Source organism: Gambusia affinis, linkage group LG14 (assembly GCF_019740435.1).
Source record: "Gambusia affinis linkage group LG14, SWU_Gaff_1.0, whole genome shotgun sequence".
NCBI lineage: Eukaryota > Metazoa > Chordata > Actinopteri > Cyprinodontiformes > Poeciliidae > Gambusia > Gambusia affinis.
The window spans coordinates 14,412,392-14,436,583 of NC_057881.1; the positions used below are offsets into that span (position 1 = coordinate 14,412,392).

Here is a 24,192-nt window from a genome sequence, read left to right on the forward strand (position 1 = left end):
AGGACCTCACAATCAAAACAAATCGACCACGCGTGCTTTTCCCGCATCAGTGACGTCACGTTGCCCCTCCCCTTCCCCCCGCAAGTAAACAGAAAAGACCGAGGAAAGCGCTCGTGTCTTCCGCCGTAACGGAGCTCGATGTGAGAAATAAGCGATAGGGCGTTAGCGACGGGCGTTAATCTCCCATTCACCGAGTGTTTTTTACGGTTTGGGTGCGCGCAGCTGACTGGTTCTGGTACGCGATGATGAAGGGAGAGGCGGAAGTGAAGTCACTTGACAGAACCGTCCATGTTATTATTGTTATTTTGGTAGCCCTGTGATGAGACGTGCTGGGGAGCCGTTCGCTCTCCGAGACAGCGAGCGTTCACGGTACCGCAGGCCGCTCCGGACCCACACCACGCCTCGCTACCACCACCACCACCGCTGCCGCCTCCTCACTGACCCGGAGACAGGAGCCTCGCTGGCGGCTGGGGGGAGGAGGAGGAGGAGGAGGAGGTTGTGAAGACCCAGCTTCAGCTCGGCTCCTACGCTCCCAAAAATAAAACGGCGACAAATTCGGCCGTAGAAGCGGCTCCACTGGTTCTGTCTGTAGCAGGAAGGTGCCGCCGCAGACATGAACGGTATCACCAAGAGCCGGTTCGAGGTAATTACACAGGGAGGGAGTGGACCACCAGCGGTTAAACTGTTTGTCTCCAGTAGGGAGTCTTGTATAAGCAAACTGTGTTTGAGTGTGTGCGTGTGTGTGTGTGTGCGTGGGGCTTTGCTCCTAATTTGTACACGCAGTCAGGAGCCGAGGCGTTTTGTTGGTCAAGGGTAATCCGAAATCCTGTTGTTGTCCTCCCGCACCAGCAGCAGACAGTGAAAACACGGAGCTGGGGACTGCTGGACAGACAGCAGGGCTGTGGCTGAGTGTACAGTCAATATATCAGGGTCTGTCGCCTGAGGTAACAGGCTTTCAGAGTGGGCTGCAGCGTTTATATAGTTTTCACTCTGATGGGGCAGAAGACACGGGGTGGATTACCCCAATAGCCTCCTACCGCTTCCCAGAAAAAAACACATACTACACATGAGGGCCTGAGCCTGCCCAAGGTATGAGCAAACTAAGCTGCTGCTTATGATCCCCTGAGGCCAGCAGGGGGACCCCAAGAGCTCTCCATTTCTCACATATTATAGATTATTTAAACAAATGTAAATTCATTTAAATTTAAGGTTTAATTTTGATTTTTAAAAATCTGTTATGGTGTTTTCACACCTGACAGTACAGTAGACTCAATTTGATTGGGGACAAAAGTAACAACATTTGTACCTTTTTCAGCTTCTGAGTCTTGATTTTGCTTTGCACAGTGTCTTAACAAGCGGCACACTTTGAAAAACCTGCTTTCCACCTATAATTGCGCTGCACCAAGAACTACTTAAGGAAATGATCAAGACACTGAGCACAAGGGCCTTTCCTCATGAAATGAAAACAAAAATAGAGTGGTGTCACATTTTAGTGGTTGTAGAATTTCTCTTGTGTGTTTGGCAATAAACCAGGAGGCATTTCTCCTGCTAGCGTTTGTTTTGGTTGTATTTACCCAGAACGCCCTGCGCTTTAGTCCGGTTCCTACATTTGGAGCCGACGCAGGTCCACTCGGCATTCACATGTGCATTCGAACTGCCCCAGATGTCTACACTGAAAAGCATGATTACCTGACCGAATGAGTAAGTTAGACAAATATAATACTTTTTTCCTCCACGGTTTATACATCCATCCATTGTCTAAACCTACAATTAATTTGGAGAACATGCAACTACATGCAGAAAGATCCCAGCCTGGGGTTTGAGCCCAGAACCTTCTCCTGCGAGGCAACCGTGCGACTAACTGTGGAGCTCTGTTAGCATAAAAGCTAGTCGGATAAGGGAGAGTTTTTATGGAAACTCTGGACCTGATTAGCATTGATCTTGGTTCAGTATTTTATGAGTGATATTTACAGTCTCAGCACTGTCTTCTGTCAATAAGCCGTGACAGAGGAGCCGTCACAGCCAAAGACGTCAGTGTGAAGTCGAATGGTGTCTTTAAACTAGTTTACAAACTCCTTTGTTAAATCCACGGCTGGCTGCAGACTTAAAGAACAATGACTCCATGATACGCTTCATTAAACACACTGAGTGTGTTTTTAGATTTGCTACACAAAATCCACTGTTACAGGGAAGCTGTGCAAAACACAAGCTTTTATTCCTAACAGGCCCACTAAAACACTTTGGTCTCTCAACATTTGACTTAACAGCGGATTCAGTCCTAATATCACCCAGTCCGACGGGCGCTGAGCACGGTTTATCTGATGTGCTGTTCACACATTGCTGAGATTCTTTAGGGTTTGACTTGATGGTACTTGACTTTCTCAGTTGGGTGTGCTCACATACTTGGTGTGAGTGAATCAGAACTTGTTGGTGTTCTTGCATGAAAACCAGTGTATTGTGGGAAAAAAAAAAACAAAACTGTGGGCTGGCGAGGAAAGATCACGCTAACCAGCTGACTATTAGAAACCTGAGATATTTTGTAGCCGGTTTTATAGAAAGGCTCCGTTATTGACGTAGTACAACTGTAATTTCTTTAAAGCAGTTTTTATTTGGTAAAATAACATTTCAGGCTGTCCAAGTCTGCTGCAAGCTCTCTAGGAACAGGAACGCCACCTCACCGCTTAGGGAAGCTGCACTGCTGCTATAATAAATAAAAGAACCAGTTGCTGAGGTTTATCTGCTCCATAATCAACTTAGAATGCAGATTTTAAAGTCTCCGTCCAAAACTCGTCATCAGGGTTGTTTTTTTTGTCCATTGATTCATTGTGATTTTTTGTCTTTCTCTTTGGTTTTGTTTTAGGAATTTGCTTTTAAATCCTTTAAAATTGAGACACATTGCATAAAGAATTTATTTTGTAGTTAGGCTTGTAAATTGATTAATTATTTGCTTATCTTGTTGTTGTTTAGTGTATGTGGCCTTTCCTCTCCACTGCTATCACCTGTGTTCTCGGTATGACAGACCGCTGCGAAGTTAGTGCCTTAGTACAGTTGGTTGCATTTCAATAGATGGAAATATTTTATCTATTGTCATAATAAATGGAAATTATCTGCAGTGTTTTCCATCTAGAATCTACTTGGAATGTAAGTCATTAAATTTGAACCTTTCTGCATGATTGGACTGATTTTACAGTGCATTTCTGTATGTAAATTGTATCTTTGTAGCTTAAGTGCTTCTAGAGGTCATTTGTTGCGAACTAGTTGTATACAAATAAGATAAACTCAATAAAATGTTAATTTTCTAAGCCGAAGTAAAAGATAAGTGACATGTTTCAGAGGTGGTTTTTAGCTCGTTTTAGCTTCTTTTTTAGACATTTTATCAGTATGTTCCCTGTTGACAGGTTCAGGATTTTCCTGTTTTGTTTTTTTTTATTTAAAAGACTCACAGCTTCCACATTCTGTCATATGTGGAAGCCAAACGAGGAGAAGCAGCATTCAGCATCTATGCACCACAAATTTGGAACAGACTTCCAGAAAACTGTAAAACAGCTGAAAACACTGACTTCCTTTGAATCTCGACTAAAAACCCACCTGTTCGGAGTCGTGTTTGAGACGTGATCAATTACAGATTTGTTGATGGCACTTGGCTTGGTGTTGTGTTTTGACTGTTGATTCTGTGTTGCATTGTGTTTCTGTGTCTGATATGATGTAAAGCACTTTGAAATGCCTTGCTGCTGAAATGTGCTACACAAATAAAATTTGATTCGATTTGACAAACAAGCTTTAAAACTTATTTAACGCAATTTACTTTTGTTTTTGGAGCATTTAGGTGAAGCACTTGTAGCAGGGGCAACATCATTTCTTCTTTAGATTATAAAATAGTTATAGAGTTGTTTATTGAAAATGTATGTGGATTAGTCACAAGTGGCAGTATGCATCCTGGTGCACTTTAGTACTGTGGTGTTCCAGAATAAGGCTGCAACTTTGCCTTGTTGTTGTTTTGTTGGACTAGTACTCTTACCCTGCAGTCCGACATGTACGTTTTTTTTTCCCCCCAGATGTTTCTTCCCAATGTTTTCTCTCGTCTGTTCTGACCACTCACAAAGTACCTGCCCCAGAAAATTATCTCCACAGCAGGATGCTGCCATCACCATTTCAGACCGCAAAGATGGTAATTATAAGGTGGTTCTGAGCAGCCCATTTTCCTCTGCAGATGCAGGAGGAAGCGGGATCGTATCGTTTTATCTTTATTTAATCTGACACTGGGAGTTTGCTCGTAACTACACTAAGAGTTGTTCGGAAGGCAATTTGCTTCCTCTCAGCAGGCTGTCATGACCCTTTAATCATCTTATGACTTTTGTCCTGCAACTGTGTCATAAATCTGACTCATTTCCCATTAAGGGCCTCTGGATCTCATTATTTAGACCTTTTATAGACCATTCTGCTTTTGCTTTCCTGTTTTACAAAATGTTTCAACGGGTTCTGCGCTTTTTGGGACGTTCAATTCCTGAAAGATTTTAGAGTATCCTCTCTATCGTCAAAACACTTGAAGGTTCCAGCTTCTATTTTGAAATTTGTCATCTGTAAGACCTTATGGAAAGAGTTGTGTGTGTGTGCTCTGTTTATCATCTCCACTGGAGGATTTTTAGGCTGTTGAAAACATTTCAAGACCAACTGCAAAAAGTGATGTACAGTGTCTTTCACAGATCTCAATGTGTTTTATTGGGCTAAAACAAACTGGCCCACATTCTCCAAGTGGAAGGAAAGTGATGCATGGGTTTTCAAATATTTTTACAAAAAGAGTGGCATGCTTTTTTTATTCTATCCCCTCGATTCAGTACATCATAGACACTCGTTTTTGCAAGTACAAAACGAGTGTACTCACCTATTCTTTTCCAAAACAGTTCAAGATCAGTCAGACTGGATGAAGAGCTTTTGTTAATGTCAATTTTCAAGTCTTGCCACAGATCCTCAATCATGATAAACTCCTCCATTCTAGCGCTGGATTGATGTTTGAGGTTGTTTTTCTGCTGGAGCCTCTATGCTTGTCTCTAGTATTTTTGCAGTATTTCTTACACAATTGCCCCATATCCATGCGATGTACAATGTTTGTTTTTAGATGTCGATGGGGGAGAAAAAAAAAAAAAATCAGTTTTGGTCTTATCTGCCCAGAGTACTCCTTCTTCCACATTTGGTGTTTCCCCTACATGGCTTATGGAAAACTTTAAAATAGGATACATGAAAGCTTTCTTTCAGCAGTGGTTTTCTTCTTCCAACTATTTGATAAAGTACAGACTTTTGGGGTGCAAAATTAGATTAGAGTGGCTCTTGGTAGCTCAGTCAGAGTTACTGTGGGTCTCTTGCCTGGCTGTTTAATTAATGCTCACCTTGCCCAGGATATCCGCTTTAGTTGAACAGATTAGGCAGTTTTTCTACTTTCTTTTCATGTTCAGATATTTGATAGAATAGTACTCTATTCCTCAAATCACCTGTGGAGCGATTGTACAGAAACATGTTGTAATTGATTTTTAAAGCCAGGTTATAGCAATGGTGGCATCAATAAAGTAATATAGATACTGGATTCTTAATATTTAATTTAATTACTAATTTTATTAATTACTTTGCATCATTATTAAGTTTTATATGGGTTATATTCCAGTTAATTTAATATGAATAGCCTCTGCATCCCAGCCAAAAATCAACTAATTTGTTTTTTGTTGTCATATAATTATAAGTGAATTCGGACAGTAAAGTGTTGAAGTTTGGCATATTGTTTTATAACATAACACCGCTTCAAACTTCTCCACAACTTTCTCACATACCTGCCTGCTGTGTTCCTGTCCACGTCATTGGACCTTGATTATTAATTATGTGACGTCTAAAAGTTGCGTTTGGCTGCAGTTTTATTCAGGGATGACCGAGGAAATGTACTGAATACATTCCACTTTTGTCTGATCTTTCTTTTTGCAAAGACCTTTAAAAACCGTGTAGATTGTTCTTTTCACTTCTGCTATGTGATACTTTATTTTGGTCTGTCACAAAACCCTGAAAAGAAACACTTTTATATATTTTTTGCCTTTCTCCTGACTAAATGTTTAAAGACATCAAGGTTTAGGAACATTTCTGCCTTTCCAGTGTTTTCCAGTCAAATTGAACTAAATACTTCTAGCATCATAATAACAAGCATACTTTTCTTTAAGGGAGGAGCTTGAAGTGATCTAAAAAGCTTTAAATTGGCACACTGCAGTGGTTGATGCTTAAATTCAATATAATGATTCATTTTAGTCATAAAAATGTGACAGAGCTTTATGGAGTTGCAGAGGTGTGATGAAACGCCTTAAGTGCGCTTACACATTTCAAGCATCTTTGTCTATGTTGCTGTTACCCTAGCAGAGCCGTTAACATTCAAACCACTTTGGTTAATATTTAGCAGAAAAAACTCTCTCTCTTTTGTCTCTTCTCCCTCTCAAACTCTGTCTCCTCATTTGTCTCCTGGTTCTTCTTTTACGTTGTGTTTTTTAACAAATAATCTCTATTTTTGTTTTCTTTTCTGGTCTTTCACTATAGTTCAGTTTACTGATCTTGACTTCCCCTTTTAGTCGTCTCTTTGGTCTTTTTGACTGCTTTCTGTTTCAAAGAGGTTATGTCTGCTCACCCTGCACAGCGATCACTCCCCTTCCCTTTGTTTTCTTGTTTGCATGTGACACAGCAGGGAGTCCTCCACGTTAGATACACTTGCTGACTCCTTTAGGATCCAAGCGTGTCACTGACAGGATGTGCGTGTGCCTGCAGACGCTGTGTGATTGCGGGTGTTTGCCCTCATCTGAATTCATAGCCCAGCTCGATCGGGAATGTTCCGAAACTGTTCTTCACCCAGAACGGTCGGGCTTTAATAACCTACGAGTGTGTCTAAGCATACGTGTGTATGTGTGTGCCGCTCAGCAGATGGCCAGACATCCAGCGAGTAGGCTAATTGAGATAAGCATGCCAACAAGCTGACCAGGCTGACAGAATTATAATGTTGCAGGGAGGGGACATGAGAAGCCAAATGTGTCTCTGGTGTGTTTATTAGAATAAATTAAAGATGTGTTAGCTCAGTTTTGGATGACTAATGTAAACAAGTTGTAGGGCTCTGTTTCTGCTCATGTTTGACATAAATAAAACCTTAAACGGTTGTGGTTGCTGCCCGTTTATACGCTCGTGGGACACAGATTCCCTCACATTTTTACGAGCTTGTTAAACTTGCTGTCCTCTCACCTTTATTGCTGTTTATCTTGTGTCTCTGCAGGTGTTCTCAAACAGCGATGAAGCACCAATTAACAAGAAGCTCCCCAAAGAGCTTCTTCTCAGGTAGGGTTGAAAACACCGCAGTAACTCAATCTCTCACCCACAACACGACACAAATTGCCCTTGACTGAAGTCTCGGGTCAGGGTTATTCATTAGCTGAATCAGCCGTTAGCCTGTGTGATGTGTATCAGCCCCTTACCTTGACATGTTTAAATGTGTGACCCACAGACCAATATTTTGTTTCGCGCCAGCTGCACAGACTCCATAAATCTGGCATTATGCACGGCCTCACACGTGCTCATCTTCCCAGGCTGATCTGTATGTGCCGTATGGGTTAGCTTATGTCTTGGAAAGAGGCACAGCTGCAGGTACCTCCTCTGATACATGATGTTATTTCTGTGCGTGTGCGACGCTAGATTGCGTGTGCATGCGTGAAACACTCCTGAGGCCTGTGTAAGCTGTATATCTGTGTGTGTGTGTGTGAAGAGAGAGAGTGAGTGTGTGCTATAAATAGTTTGTCTTAGCTTGTGGGGAATTCCGCAGTGCTGTGTTCCTCTGCTGCTCCATCTGCACTCCAAAGAGGCTACCAGTCCACCCAGTAGCACCATCACACTTTCACTGGTCGGACAGGGTAGAATGCGCTTTCCAGCTGCAACACATGACCCACTGTCACATGTGTCACATCAAGACAGCTGCACAACATCAGCTGTGAGGGGGGCTCATTGTGACAGCAGTAAATCTTGTTTGTAAACCCTGGATAGTGGTTTAGATCGAGCTTCTTTTTTTTCCTCCTTTATAATTTTGTTTCTCAGTGAAAGACATTATGTTATCCACAGTTTCTAAAGTAGCTTGAAATGGTTTCTTATATGAGGAAAAGAAAAAGTTCTCAGACTTAAAATGTAAGATTTAATGTTTAATTTTTTTATTTAAAATTAACAGTCTGTTTATAGCATAAGCTAAGCTTTATACTTTAATCAACTGACTTATGGCGATGAATTTTAAATTGCTGATAGAAAGTAAAAAAGAAAGCATAAAAGATTTAAAGTAAAAAAATTACCATGACTCCCTTTTCTTGCTAGAAATATGACAGAAAATGAGCAAGATCCGCATTCACTGGATGATGGAAAACCAAAAATATATTCTTTTTTCCAAACAGTGAACCCATCATATGTACGAATTACCAGATTGTTTTGATAACAACACTCTTTGGTGTAAACACTCTCACTGAGGAAAGAAATCTCAAATTTTGTCCTTTTGAGCTTTTAACCTCATACTTTTATAAACTTGCAGCAAAACTGGACAATTCTAGTCCTTGAGGGATAGGATCTAGTGTTTTTTTATAGGTCTTTTTTGCAGGAGCCTGATAATGACAAAATCATCTGTTTTTAGGCATGTTCCAGCAGGAAGACATATAAAATGTACAGTAGTTGTCTCAAACTGCAGTTCTCGAGGTTTTGTAACTTGTAGATGTGTCCCTTCTCCTACATACTTAAATTAAATTAAAACTGCCTTACTAGCTTGCAGTTGAGCTATACAACTGCATGCTAATGAGCTAGTCCTGGAACCAGGTGTGCTGCAGCAGAAAGACATCTAAAAGTTGAAGGACGACAGCCCTTTAGGACCGGCGTTTGAGACAACTAATGTACAGAATACCGGCCCTAAAGACCAAAACAATTCACCATTCCCTTACTTTTTACGTACTGTTGGTAATGTGAATTGCTTATATGGGATGCTAATGACAGTTTATCATCCATCTACCCAGCCTGGCTCCCATCTCATTGAGCAAGAGGTGGGGTACACTGTGCAAGAGGTACACCCTGGACATGTCTCCAGTAACATCATAGGATTTCTCACCACAGAGTTTAATGTCAGACTATTGAATATTTGACTGCTCTCTCTATCAGGATTAGCTGGAAGAGGTCATTAATTAAATTGGTTGATTTCCAGGCACTGACTCGGCTTGTATAGACTATTAATTCACAGAAGGGTTGAGGCCATTCCACACACTTTTGTGTTCATAAATGGAGTGTGTCCAAACATCTCATTGTGTTTCTCAATGTGACATAAAAACTTTTTCCAGCAATCACCCTACCTTATCCATATCGATTGCTGAAAATTTGAGTTGATCTTGAAGGTGTTTATTTTGTTATAGTGACTCCATTTTGATGTAAAAATTGCTGTGGACTCTGGCACTGGAGTGTCTTCCACTTTATGAGAGGCTTGCGCCTTAGTGGTTCCTTTGTTGTTTCCTATTATTCTAACCAGCTTTCCTTTCTTTGAGGGTGACAGCTTGGATCACATTGTTAAAACAACGACCCAACAGGATGTTTAAGGATGTGTAATTTGTTAAGGGACGTTTGTCCAATTAGAGGGAGTGTATCCACATACTATAAATTCTTGTGCGCCCAATTGTATTTTTTTGAATCCATTGAAGTTGTTTGTTTTATCATAGTTCCACTCTGTAAAACAAAACAAGGGTTCAAATGCTCCAAATTCCTTAAATAACTATGACATTCATGCCAGTAATCTGACGAATATTTTATCTTCAAAGGACAAAAGCATTTTTGAATGACATTAGGGAGTAGTCTCATTAAATCGTTGTTCAAACTGTGAGGTATGTAGCCGGTTAGCATGCTCAACACTTTGGTTTGTGCTTTTGCTTTGGTAATATTTTCTCTTGTAGAAGGAAGAATACATCTAGAAAATTATTCAGTCAAATCCCTAACAGTCTGTAAAAAAACATAACTAGGAAATAATCTAGTGAAACTCAGTTATTAATTATATTAGAAGCTTCATTCACTTGGATTTCAGAAACATGTAAATTTCTTGTGGGCGAAAGTTGATGGTCTGATGAAACTAAACCAAAACGTTTATGTCACAATTTTAGAGATCGCATTTGACAAAAATGCAGCACTATTAATCACAAGAAAAACACAAATAGTTGCTTTTCTTCTCATGGAACTGATTTAAGTCAAATAAAAGACTGGGTCTACCAGGATAAAGTTCAAGATCTGTAATGGTCAAGGAAATCTCCGATCCTCATCAGGTAGACACATCAAATTATCAAACAAACAAAAAATTGGATGCAAAGCTGCATTTTGTTGATTTGTATTTGTGACATGTGCAATGACAATAAAATTGAATTCTATTCTATTCTAAGCAACATGCTAATAAACTCAAAAGAAAGAAGTCTGGAAACCAAAATGATAAAAGTAGGGTTGTAAAGAGTATTAAAGGTGGTTTTAGATTGATTTATCCTTCAGTCCTGTGTGACGATTTAATGTGTTCATAAATAAACCTGGAATGGAAAACTCCACTTTTTACCATCACAAGGGGTGTCATATTCAGGATTAGCTGTGTAATGAACCAAGAAATGTAATTCACGCTCATGCTAATTAAATCAGAGGCCTAGAGGTTTTTATCATCTGTAAGCATTTGTTAGGAAACACAAGATTCTTATTTAATCTGCTTCTTTTTTTTTGTTGTTGTTGTTGTTTTGTCCTTAAAACACCTAGCAACTCAAGGAAATTATTCACATCGCTTTCTTTATTTTCAGTCAGCACTCCAAAACCCAATATTCATGATATGAGGAACAACGTCTCCACAGAACATTGGGTACTTTTTCCTGAATATTGGCTTGGGTAATAATTTGATTATCATAATAGCTTGCAGTTTTCAGGCTATCATTTAATAAAGACACAGCTGCAGGTCTGAATTAAAACTCTCTGTTTCATGACAAACACTTGTGTTTGTAGTATGTCATTTACGTGCTGTATTTTGGTCATTGTAGTGCCAAAATTTCCTCAGAGTTTGTTAATCTGAATAATTCCTCTTATTTTTGGTGTTTGTGCTCATGTGTAACCTATCTCTGTGGATGTTCCTGAGTTCTCTGCTTTGTTTTCTTGTCCCTCTGCCTCTCGGCTGGTGCGTGATAAGCAGCTGTTATGTAGGCCGGCTCGCTGTGCATATAAACTGTGAAAAACAGCTGTGATATACAAGAACTACATCTGACAGAGAGAGTTTGGAGCCGTTCAGGGTCTCCTTACGCAGAAGGGCTGACTCAGCAGGCTCCCCACCAGCAGCACCCAAATTTATGTCTGAGCTGTTACTGTAGCAACCAGCCTCAAATTGTGCCGAAAGCTGGACTAGCTCTTATCTTGCCACGCTTTAAGGGTCAGGTGTTAATTTGTCTCATCACTGTACACTATTAAGATCCTGTCTGGAGAAAAAGGGGAGGATTTGACAGAGCAATCAAAGACAATTGGCTTATTTCTTGCTTTGAATCTCTGGATTAGGGCTTTCTTATGTGTACTCAGGTGGAAAACCTATTAAATATGTCAGGGTGTTATGCCTCTGAATTTAGCTGTGCTGTGTTTTTGACTTCCTCCCCTTTCTGTCACGTCTCCTTTATGAAATTGTAACTGTCACACAACTGCTGACATTTTTCACATTTTCTTGAAGCTTGTGCAACATAAAATTGCCATTTAACTTCTGAAAGTTGCAACAGTATCGGTTCTGTTTTACGCACATTTTTCAGCCATGTTTTTTTTTTTTATCTATATAGTCATGTGATGCACCATAATGTCAAACAAGTGGCTATTAAAGGAAGTCAAAAATCAGTTTTACTCCCTAAACATGCTAACTGGTTTTTACACCACAGGTGTCAAATTCATTTTCCTTTTGGGCCAAATTGATATCATGAATGTTTTTAAGGGCCAGTGGTGCCAGAATGTATTGATAAAACCCGTCAAACTGTTAAAATAGAAATAAATTGTTAAAATTGCATAATATTGAATATCTTTTCAGTTCCTGCATGATTTTGTGATTTTTCTTTTGCAATAAAAAAGTGTTTGCGGCAGTAATTTAGAAATATTTGCACTTCTCTATGATGGTAAATGTGACTTTATTACTTGCTGTATCATTATGGATTATAACTCAACATTAGATAATGTTTAGTAGAAGTAAAAAAAAAAAAATACTGCCACCTGCAGGTGGAAGTAAACCAAAACTTGGATCCAATGTTTTTCACTATTTTTGCAAAACATCTGCAATAAACTCACACTTATGGATTGGCGCAAAAAAGTGCAGGGATTTGTTGATTTTCCGTAAATTTACACAATAATTCACAAGAAACTGGAGGGACTGATTGATGCAATTTGACAGTAAACTGATAAAAACTGCTTTAAATTGATTGATAAAATAAGATTTAAGCCTACTGTTATCTTGTCGGCTCTATTTATGTGTCCCTTTAGAGGCTAGCGGGCCCACATAGTTTGACACAAGTGCCTTACATGCACATAAAATATAATCATCTGTTGCAAACTGATGTGATGACAACAGCAGCTGTAGTATTGTGACAGCTCTGCAGTTGCATACTTCAATATGGTGGACTGATTGCTGGATTAATTTTGAGATAATGTTAAATTACACATAAATGTTTTCTATTTTGCACATCTTAGAACGGCGGGGACAACAAACAATTTTCTGTGCATCTGATTGATTTTCCTTTGAGTGTTTAGAAACTGAATTCTGTGGGTGGTAAAAAGCCTCTCTTACACATTTAATAGAAAGTTAGATTGTATTTGATTAAAACAGACATTCTATCAATAATCAGCGTCATGGCCATTAACCAGTTATTAGAAGGGGGATCGATGAGCGGGAACTTGATTGGTCAGCCGCGGTGATGAGTGATTGTGTGTTCCTGTACAGTGGTATGTGTGTGGAAGTGTCCATGTGCTGTCTGTGAACTGGGAGCAATGCTATACTGTTTGTGTGGTCCTACTCTGCTGACAAAAAAAACTTTCGTATAGATTACGCGGACATGTCTGAACATGTCCCGACCCAACACGCCTCAAAACACACAGCCTCTGTCTGGGTAAAGAGAGGAAAACAATGGACAGCTCGTGTTCACAGGGTTTTTTAAAGGACATTCACACGACAGCTGTACTTTAACCTTGGCACCGTGACAATCTTTTAAAACTATATTTTCTATACATGCTTCCTTTAAAACAGCTTCTATGAGAAGGAACAAGTAGTTTCCTTACCGGCAACTGGGACGGATTCATGTTTGTGTTTGGGCTCATTTGGATCCTCATGTATATGCATGTACTGTACGTTTGGATGACTCTGGCCCAGCTTGTCGGAGTGCCAGAGATTACTCATTGGCAGATTAATGGATTGAGCTGACCCAGTAGCCCAGCTCCATGTGGCCCTTTGTGGCTGACCGGCCCTCAATGTTGGGCTCTCCTGCTGCCAATCTAACAGATTTCCCCTTATTTTAAAGCCACTTGTCAGACTTTTATATGAAATTAGTCAAAGTAGTATCTATAGAACATGTTTGATTTCTGTTGTTTTTATATTGTAAGATATTATTTATTCAAGATTAAATCTTAGCTTTCAGATGCCAGTTCCTGTGGTGACCTCACAAAAGGCATAAGGCGCCTAATCAGAATTGTTTACTTGCCATATTGTTTTGTAATGACTGCTGATCAAATCTTGATTCTTGTGCGTCATGTGATGTCCTCAATACTATGGGGGAAAAATTTGATTTCATTTTTCTTTTTTTTGTTGCTTTCCTTTAAAACTTTGAATTTTATGAAATTAGATGTGATTATATTGCCAGTAAATGTGTCAGCTGAAGAAAATACACCACTAGAGAGGATTAAAAAAAAAAAAGAGCTTAAAGATACAGAAGAGAAAATGCATTTAACCAAAGCAACAGCTGTGAAAATTGTCTTAATTAAGATAAAGTTTTTTTTCTCTTTCCAGAATATTTTCCTATTTAGACGTGGTTACACTCTGCAGATGTGCACAGGTGTCAAAGGTAAGCACAATCTTTCAAAACTTTATGAAAATGTACCCACTAGCGCTTCTGATTCCAGCAAATATTTTTTAAATGACATCTTTGATCCGATTTAAACTCTTTGACCAGTCTTGAATTTCCTTTTAGTGTTAATAATAAAGTGCCCTCTGCTGGCCTTAAGCAAATTAACAGTGCCACAGTCTACTAAAAGCTAAAAACTGTTTAGATCTGAATCATGGATTAAACTCCCCCTCCCCCACTAAAGTTCAATTCTGCACAGGGATACGTTTCTTTTTCTGGAGCTACTGTTGTTTTTCTTGTAACATTATAAGTCAGTTCTCACTGCTTTTATTGCTGATCTGAAAGTGACAAGGTAACCTGACTAGGAGGTCATAAGAACGGGGAGAAAACTACACAATTTTCTCAACACCTCCAGATTCTTCTCAGTGTCATAGCTTTATGCTGCCTTTTCATTCCAACCTACTTCCTTTTTATTCTTATTTGGACTGATTGTGGTTCAATTAATCAGGGTATTGGACATCTTGTCATAGTTAGTAAAGAATAATTAACATCATCTGCACTTTTAGAATAACCTTCCCAGAGTTTAGAGAGATATTTACTGAGGAACTAAAATTAGAAAAACTTATGTAGATCACAAATGAATTCCAGTTATTGACATGTTTTTTTGGACATTCTAGTTAAATTTTCTTAAAGTACTTTCAACTTATCATTGATGTCTCTTAAATAGATATTGATTTAAATGTATATACATTATGTGTTTAGGCGCACAAATTGGATTTAATCTTAAATAACTTTTGTTATTTAACTTTTTTCTGAGTCAGTGCTAATAAAATGATAAGAATTTTGATTGATCTATACATAAAAAAAATTATACATTGTTAATTATTATTGCAGTTTATTTTTAATTTATTTCCCATATTAAGCTTTTCATATTTTAGTTTTCAAGTTTTTTTTTTTTTAAATGCTGTTTATAGTAATTTGCTTTGGCCATATGGGTATCCAAAGGAAGTAAAATTGACCGTTAAAAGAATGGAAGTATTCGCATTTATAAAGATTATTAGTAAATTGTATTTAATGTGTCAATGAGTTTCATGAGTTCGCCATTAGGCCATTAGGCTTCCCTCATGCTACAGGAAATGCCTTTCGCCCCTTTCCACCTCTGTCTGACCCACTTCCCTGTCCGTTTCTGGTGTCCCCCTCTCAGGCGTGGAACGTCCTGGCTCTAGATGGCAGCAACTGGCAGAAGATCGACTTGTTCAACTTCCAGACTGACATAGAAGTGAGTCCTGTGTTTCTGATGGTGAAGGTGATAAAGTGGACAGTAATGTATTCGCTACATGTGTAAATATGAACGTTGGTTGAGTAGCATTACCCAGTCGAAGGATTAGTTCTGGGTCAGTAGGCTTTGGTGTGGACTGACGTCTCAGCTGATCCACTGTCCTGTTGCCCACTCACATTGCTCTCTCTCTCTCTCTGTTTGACCTTGTGTCCCTCAGGGCCGGGTGGTAGAAAACATTTCGAAGCGTTGTGGAGGCTTCCTGAGGCAGCTTAGCCTCAGGGGCTGCCTGAGCGTTGGAGATGCTTCTATGAAGTGAGATTCCCATTGTCTCTCTGGCACACACTGATTAGATGAGTGTACTTCAGCTTTGATCTCTTTTTCAATAAAAGAAAAACTCATTCTCTTGTTGGTTTGTTTACTTGCTGCTATTGCTTCTGTGATTATAAGTTTAAGCAGCTTGTACTTCTTCATTCCGTGGGGATTCCACTGGGAGCTCATTTATTTACGTTTCATCCTAGTTTACTTTGTGCCCACTCGAAAAAAATAAAAAATAAAACAACCTCTTGTTATACAGCTCTTTTGTATGATGGGCTCTATTGCTTCTATAAAAAGCAGGTTTAAAAAAATGTTCCTACTCCTTGAACTCATTCTAATTTGCTCACATATTTTGCCATTCATTTCATTTATTTGTCATGTAATTGTAGGATTGTTGAGACTTCATACGTGGTGGACCAACAAAAGTATATCTTCCAAGTGTTATAAATAATAAGAAAAAAAATGTGGCTCATCTTTGTACAGCTGTGAGACTTTTTGGGTATGTCTCCACCAGCTTTTGATATTCAGAGACTGAAGTCTTCCCCACTGTTCTTTACAAAATGTCTCGGATTGTTTTGAACATTGTATAGAAATGTTAGTTTTGACACAGGTTTTCAATTGTATCTAGATCTGGACTTTGACTGGGACAATGAAATTTGTGAATACGCACTTTATTTTTGACTCCTCCACACAAAATCTAGCTAGCTGTGCTCTCCCTGCTGAAGAAAAGCACACCCACATTATGAGGCTGCCACCACCCTGTTTTGCCACTAGGATGGCCTTTCAGACGAGGGTCAAAAAAAGTTCAATATTGGTCCCATCTGAACAAACAACCTTCTTCAGCCTGTTTGTTCTCTAACCTACGTTAATTTTGAAAAATTCAGAAATATCAGGGTGAATACACTGCATGACACACTTTTCAGATTTTTGTTGGAAAAAGTATTAAAGCTTTCAGTTATTCTCCTTTATCACACAAAGTCCCAATGAAATACATTAGTTTGCAACAACACTTTCAAAGGGTATAAAAACCTTTGAAATGCACTATAAAGAAGTTCAATATGTAGCTAAAGGTTGAAAGTTTCGAATAAGGGCAACATGTGAAAGAAGAGTGTGTGAATTGGCTCCCACACACTCCCACAATCTGATTTTGAAGTAAATCTAAATCTCTTTCTAACGCTTCACCTGCTTCCCAGGACATTTGCTCAGAACTGTAGAAACATCGAAGTGCTGAACCTGAACGGCTGCACCAAGATCACAGACAGCACCTGCCTCAGCCTCAGCAAGTTTTGCGCCAAGCTCAAACAGTTGGATCTCACCTCCTGCGTCTCTGTCACTAATCACTCCCTCAAGGCCCTGAGGTATTGCTGGGACTTAGCCCTACTTTTAACTCTGCAGGTCTTGCACACTTAAATGTTTTGCACATGCTGTTTGTCAAAGTGCCTTGATTTTCATACCTTTTTTGTTTTTACGTTGATGCTGTTTAGCGACGGCTGCAGAATGCTGGAGATGTTAAATCTGTCATGGTGTGACCAGATCACGCGTGACGGCATTGAGGCCCTGGCTAGAGGTTGCACTGGTTTACGAGCACTTTTCCTCAGAGGCTGCACGCAGGTAAAACACACAACTTATTTAATTTTACTACTCTATTTCTTTTTGCAGTACATTATTATATAGTTGTTTGTATGAATTACCTTTATAAAATTTTAGATCCACTATGGAGTGTTAGAAAAAAGGGAGTAGATTTCCGGCAAAAAATCTCAGATTTTCTAAAATAAAATAAATAAATTTCTGAGTTTGAAAAGTCCAAAATTTTTTACTTTTCAAACTCAGAAATTTCCAGGATTTTATGAATTTTTTTCTAATAAATTTCTGGGACTTTTTGGCTTAAATAAATTTTTCTTATCTACAATTCCTAATTTTTGATTAAGTGAAATTCCACCCTACACAAAAATTATAACAGATTCTGCTGGGAGGATTTGTGTCTTTTTACACATTTTCTGGTAATTATTAATCTCTTTGGGAAAATATATACATTTTGATATGCTTTTTTTCTTTTGAGAAATGTGACATTAAGTATTTCATTGCACGCCTAAGTTATAGAAATAGATCTCACTAATAATGTGTTTGCTACAATCCAGCTGGACGACGGCGCACTGAAGCACCTACAGAAGCACTGCCCTGAACTGACCACCATCAATATGCAGTCCTGCACAGTATGTCGAGCATTTCACTAAGTGCTGTTTTATTGAATGGACTAACTATTAGTGATAACTGAGGGAAATGTTTGTGTGACTGAATGTTCTTCTAACTTATTTTTCTTTGTCTGACACCACCAGCAAATAACAGATGAAGGCCTGGTCAGTTTGTGTCGGGGATGCCACAAGTTGCAGATCCTCTGCATATCTGGCTGCAGTAATGTCACTGATGCCTCTCTGACTGCACTGGGACTTAATTGTCCTCAACTCAAGTAAGTAGCATTACTTTACATGCAACTGTCTTATCTAAATGCATAAAATTGTAATTTGAATGTGAAGCTTATGATTGGTGTCAGTACCCCCTCTTGGTCACAGATTTCTTTAATGAAAATATTTGCCCCGCCTCCAATTGCTTATCGGAACTTTTTCTGTTTTGTAAGAATCCTTGAGGCGGCGCGATGTTCACTTGTTACTGATGTGGGGTTCACAGTTCTTGCAAGGGTGAGTTTTATTAGTTTGTGTTACCGGTCACTCCTTTAGCAATCCCTTTTACACCAGATTAAGACATAGTCATGGTCTTCTGGACAGCAGTACTACTGGACATGACTACATCTCGATGTGTGGAATTTACCTGTGTTTATGGTAGGTTTCTGCGCCTCCACCATTAGTTGTAGCTACTCTGTGAGGAAAATGAACACCACTGATTCATCAGATTATCAGCAGAAGGTTAGGAGGGCTTTATGTGTTGAACACTGCGCACTACTGAGTGCAAAAAGTTGTTTAATGGAATTTCACAACATTGAAAGTTGGTATATTTTCTCCTGATCACTGATCTGATCACACCAGCACTCTCAAGCTGTTTTTTTATGAGTTGCAATGGGAGTATTGTGTGATTGTGGTAGAAAGCCTGTTGCTCATGACTTTTCCTCCTCATACTTTGTCCTCATATCTAAAAACATTGGCTGAACCTTTTCTTGACAGAATGATGTACCGTATACATTTTGCATTCATAAGTAACAGTCATCCACGTTCCGGCTGATTGTTGATGCCAGGGTGGGGTCTTACATCAATGTGAAAGGTCTTTAGCCAACCATCCAGTTCACTTACCATTTCTAAATTGAATTGAATTTACTTCTGAACAACCCATCCATTTTTTTTTCACAGAACTGTCATGAGCTTGAAAAAATGGACTTAGAAGAATGTATTCTGGTAAGTGAATGTGCGGCATTTAACGTATCGCTAATCATTTATTGTGAAAAACTTTCTATCATCATAAGGATTGTGATTTATTGTTGGCTTGACAAATTTTATGTAATGATGTTAAATAAAAACACAAAACAAAAATATTATTTTTATAATTTTCTCCACTGTTGATACATTAATCCTCTCGTTCCACAAGAGTATCAATAAATATGCAGCTGTGCACAACTTAGTGATGCAAATATCACTTCTTTCAGCAACTGGTGTCCTGAAGAAGCCTATTTAAATTAGGCTTCTTCATTATCCAAATGGTTCCTCAAAATATTGTGTCAAAATTCAGAGTCTGTCTCGCTCATCCCTGCTTTATCGGTTGTTCTGAGAAGAGGTTAGACTGTAGCAGGCTGGAGCAGTATAGCTATGTGGATAGAAGTTTTTTTTCTATAGTTTTCTTGTTGCATACCCTTTGAATCACTATTAAATGCAGCAATCAGGACAGAGAGAGATTCACTGCAACACATTATCTTGCTGCGCATCACTCCAAATTGAGATGTCAGCCTCTAAGCTGTGTGTAGACATGTGAAGACATTTTCTAATCAAGCTTGTCCTCCCCCCCAGGTGACCGACAACACCTTGGTTCAGCTGTCAATCCACTGCCCACGGCTGCAAGCATTGGTAAACATTTAGACCTGCACTGTCTGAATTTGTACCAGAGCCCTCTCAGCCTGGCTATATATCAGTGTGTCTTCGTCCGTTCTCTCATGCCCCCGGCAGTCCCTGTCCCACTGTGAGCTGATCACCGATGATGGCATCAGAGCTCTCAGCAACAGCACCTGTGGCCAGGAGCGCCTCACAGTGGTGGAGCTGGACAACTGTCCCCTCATCACTGACGTGACCCTGGAGCACCTCAAGAGCTGCCACCGTCTGGAACGGATCGAACTCTACGACTGCCAGCAAGTCACCAGGGCTGGCATCAAACGCATCAGGGTGAGCAGCACAAACAGAGAGATGTTCATTCGCATGTTTTTGCTTTTCTTATTGTGAAAAGGGTGCAGTTTATTTACACTTTAGGGATTTTGCTTTGATTAGATTAATCCTGGTTTGTTTTCAACATCGTTTTCTAGGTGAGAAGGATTTTTACATGGCTTCTAATTTTGTGCAGAAAATAGTATTTCAAAATCAACTAGGTGCAACATTTTACAAACAGGCTCATAAATGTAAATAGGGCAAACTTTGCATGAATTTCAACTGGCAAATCAAATTTCTTTTGTTCGACAAACTGAAATAACATAATTATAGATCTGGATTTAGCGGGGTAATTATTAACATATGTCAACATTTCAGTTAACTTACTGATTGGTCGATGTTGCACGAGGATTTTGAGGTTATCTCCCTTTTCTGAATCTAACATTGGGCATTAGGGCTGATAGTTCCTTACAGAAGATAAGCAAGTTTCAACATCATTCAGTTAATGTTTTATGTTTCATTTTTAATGACTTTATAGTTGGTGTTCAGGTATTTATCTTCCAATTTTTCAATTGCGCATAATTAGAAAGTAATATTTTCAAATTTCATGTCAACTTTATTTTTTAACTCAAAAACACGACGGGCGGTGGTTGACTGCACTAGCACCCAACCATTGGGCTTAGCAAGTTTTCTGGGTGAAACTTTGTATCATGTTTAAAACTGGGTATTGGGATTGGCCACTCCTTTATCTTACTTTAAGCCATGTAAAACCTGTTTTAATGTGTGTTTGGGATTGTTATAAATTTGAAGCATTCATTTATGTACAGATAGCTTTCCCACACTGCCATCCTAACATAAAAGTAAACTGCCTGCCATTTACTAAATGGGCAATCTGGTCACATGACCCTGGGCCCTTTGGGGCAGAGAGGAGTGGCTACATAATTACAGTCCACACCATTTTAAAATTGTATAATCAGAATAAAATAAAAGTTAAAAAAAATAAACTCTCGGTATTGTTTCTGTAATATGTCAGTCTGTTGACTTGACGGGTAATGATTGGAAGCAGCCACCGATGCACTGTGTAGATTAGCTGAATCTAATGATGAGGTGGGTGGGCATAGAGCTTGTGGTTTCCATTGTACTGGGTTAGATCGTATTTTCTAAGAACAAGTTGAGGTTAGACCTGTAATTAATTTGTAACTGATCCATGGTCAGTGAGGAAACAGAAAAAGATAGAATGAGATAATGTCGCCACTTCAACCTCATTGGTGTCATAAAGACCCGGAACTAGGTGAATCAATTATAGAGAGCATCCGGAAGGAAATTCTACTCAAAGTGCTTTCAGAATTTCAGAAACTTTGAAAGAAAGGGGGAGGACTTTTTCACAGCTGAAACTAAAATAAAATTAACTCATGGCAGCAATGACAGCTCCAAATAAATTACATTTATGCTGATGATAAGTGGCTTTAAACTTGTGACCAAACTAATAAATGTATTTCTTTATTTCACAGGCACAGCTTCCGGATATCAAAGTGCACGCATACTTTGCCCCAGTAACGCCTCCCCCCTCTGTGCATGGAGGGGGCCAGCGTCTGTGCCGTTGCTGCATCATCCTCTGACAATGGAGGGCCAGAGGGGGCCACCTCTGTCTACAGGTCCTGCTGCTTTGATATGGGCTCCAAAGGGGTTGCGGGTGGGAGGGAAAGAGGAACGGGGGGGGGGGGCTAGGGTAGGCGGTGAAGGAGAGGGGAGGGGCTGGACCCACTCACTGCTCCTGATCATAGATCAATACATGCACTGATCTCCACTGATCCCTGATCGGTTTAAACCGCCCCTTCTCTCTCTTCCTGCTCACCAGTCGGCACTGCAGCAGCACGGGGGGATCGGAGAGGTTGAAGGAAAGAGATATGATTGGACGGACTTTCTTTATTTCTGTCTTGTTCTCTCCTTCATCCTCCAAAGACAAAAACAGGTTCTCCACTTCATGGTGAATCACGCACCGTGTGATATCCAACCTTTTGGTGCAACAGACTGCAGTGGAACATCAAAAACAAAATGCATTACTTTCACACAAAAAAAATAGAGAAAAGGTGTTCTCTCCATCCTGGACTAGCTACAAACTCCAGAGTTTCATCTCAGCCGATCACATGTCACCTTTACGTGACCATCCTGTGATTCTTTTTGCTTCAGCTAATAGACTTGCAGCTCTGTGAGAGACGAGAGCTGGGATCTTGTGCAAGTACTGGCACAGCGAGCTTGAGTCTGAAGTGTGGAACACTTGGGACAAACAGGAAGTACAACAAAACAGGACATGTGACCTATTTGTGCATCTGGAAAACTTTTTGTTCAGATTTTGATTCTGTTTGTACAGAGAATGTTTTGCAACACGAAAAAATATGAGCTTCACGGCAACTCACTCAAAAACTGGGGAAAGGCCAAACAACTGCAACTCCTTTTTTTTCAGTGCTTATTGTAAGTGTCCATGGCTGTCTATTGAGAAAGAGACATATGCTTGTCTTTTTAATGTAAAAACTTTTGCTGTTTAACAAGAAGGACCTATGACAAGACCCTGAGGGTCAAAAAGCGTTTTGTTACACTGCTTCTGGAAAGAGTGACCTCTGTTGTGACCTTTGTGGTTCTGCTGGCTTGTAGGCCCTGGTCCAGTCCTGTCAGTAAGCCCTGTGAACTATCTCCTACTTGACACTGAAGCATTTGTTTACATTTCAGATTAAGGTTAGCAGCAGAGGCTAACCTGTTTACATCGGAAGGTTTCCTGTCCCCATTACTGTTCAGAGTGAGTCTGAGTCAAAGTAGTTTATTACACATATATATGACTGTGGCACACAGTTAAGGGGACTGTGACATCCAGTATTCAGATTTATTCCTGTGTGTATCTGGATATCAATCAGGGCTGTGGTAGGTGGAACTGCTTCAAAACTGAATACGAAGAGAGCTAAAGGATTGGCTTCAGGACTCAGCAAAGGCACCTCAAGTTTTTTGACAATCACATAAATTTATTTATTTGAAAGTCTCTCTAGTATAGTTCTATGTAACTGTCACTTTACCTTTGTTCTAAGATGTTATAAATTGGCTTATATCTTTCCATTTCAGCTGTTTACGGTTGCTAAGCAGTGCATTAAAATTTATTAAGAATAGAATCCTATACTTCTGAGGAAATTTATCAGAATAATTTATTAGGTTGATGACTGTTGTCACTACAGAAGATGCAAAACCTAGCAAAGTTAAATGTGATTGCTGGAAAATCCTAAAATTGCTGGTTTAATTTGCTTAGTATGCCTTAAGATCAACAAGATCTCTCCTTTGTCTTGCCATGATGGAAATGGAGCCCCTAAAAATGTTTCCAACAAAATGAGACCAGCTTGTGCGATAATGCTACACTAAAAACTGGTAAATGCTGTCTAGTGCCAAGTGCTTAAAGGCTTTGGAGAGAGACAGGGCAGTGGGAAGGATCAAAGATTAAGAAAAAGGAAGATTAAGATTTAGATGGATACATAGCTGGCATGACTGGTTGTTATACTAATGTCCTCTGACAGTTTTAACAGTTTTATGTTTCAGAAAAATAAAGAAATACATGAAAAAATAGACAATTGAACAAATAAAGATGACTAATAGTAAACCATTGCTGTCTCTTTAATGAAACCAGTGTTCTTCCACAATCTGGAAAATTATAGAATTTGCTTTCAAAATTTCTAATTCAAGTAAAAATATTGTGCATGGAAAATATTTATTTCCAGAATCCATACCCATTTTAATTCTGTAAATGGTTCGCTGTACACAAATCTCCGCTATGATAAAGTTCTGTATTTTTATTTAAAATGGTTAAAAAAATAAAATTAAATTAAAAAAAGACCAGAAGTGGCGACAATCTGAGTTACGAGAAAATAATGTATTTTTGTCAAAACATCGGTAAGTTCTCAGTGAAATTTATCTCTACATCTGAGGGGCCGTTCTGAAGAAAACTGCGGCAGATCGGCATCTAGATGTCACCAAAGGGCCATGCTGAGAAAAGACACGCCCACATAAATAAGGCATAATTTCTGAATTTGCGAAGAAAATTATCCCGAACAATTTATTTTTAAAAATTATACGTGTTTTTAAAATTATTATTACG

At 39.2% G+C, this 24,192-nt stretch overlaps 1 protein-coding gene across 1 annotated transcript; it reads left to right on the forward strand.

Moving 5' to 3' along the window:
- Window positions 1-70: 70 nt before the first annotated feature.
- fbxl2 (F-box and leucine-rich repeat protein 2) lies at window positions 71-23,700 on the forward strand. The gene is made up of 14 exons (XM_044138587.1): window positions 71-643; window positions 7,286-7,347; window positions 14,054-14,108; window positions 15,313-15,387; window positions 15,605-15,699; window positions 16,896-17,060; window positions 17,187-17,313; window positions 17,841-17,915; window positions 18,039-18,169; window positions 18,338-18,398; window positions 19,062-19,106; window positions 19,713-19,769; window positions 19,869-20,081; window positions 21,572-23,700. Exons 1-14 carry the CDS (start codon window positions 614-616, stop codon window positions 21,677-21,679), a joined length of 1,299 nt encoding a protein of 432 aa, XP_043994522.1. The 5' UTR covers window positions 71-613; the 3' UTR covers window positions 21,680-23,700.
- Window positions 23,701-24,192: the final 492 nt, after the last annotated feature.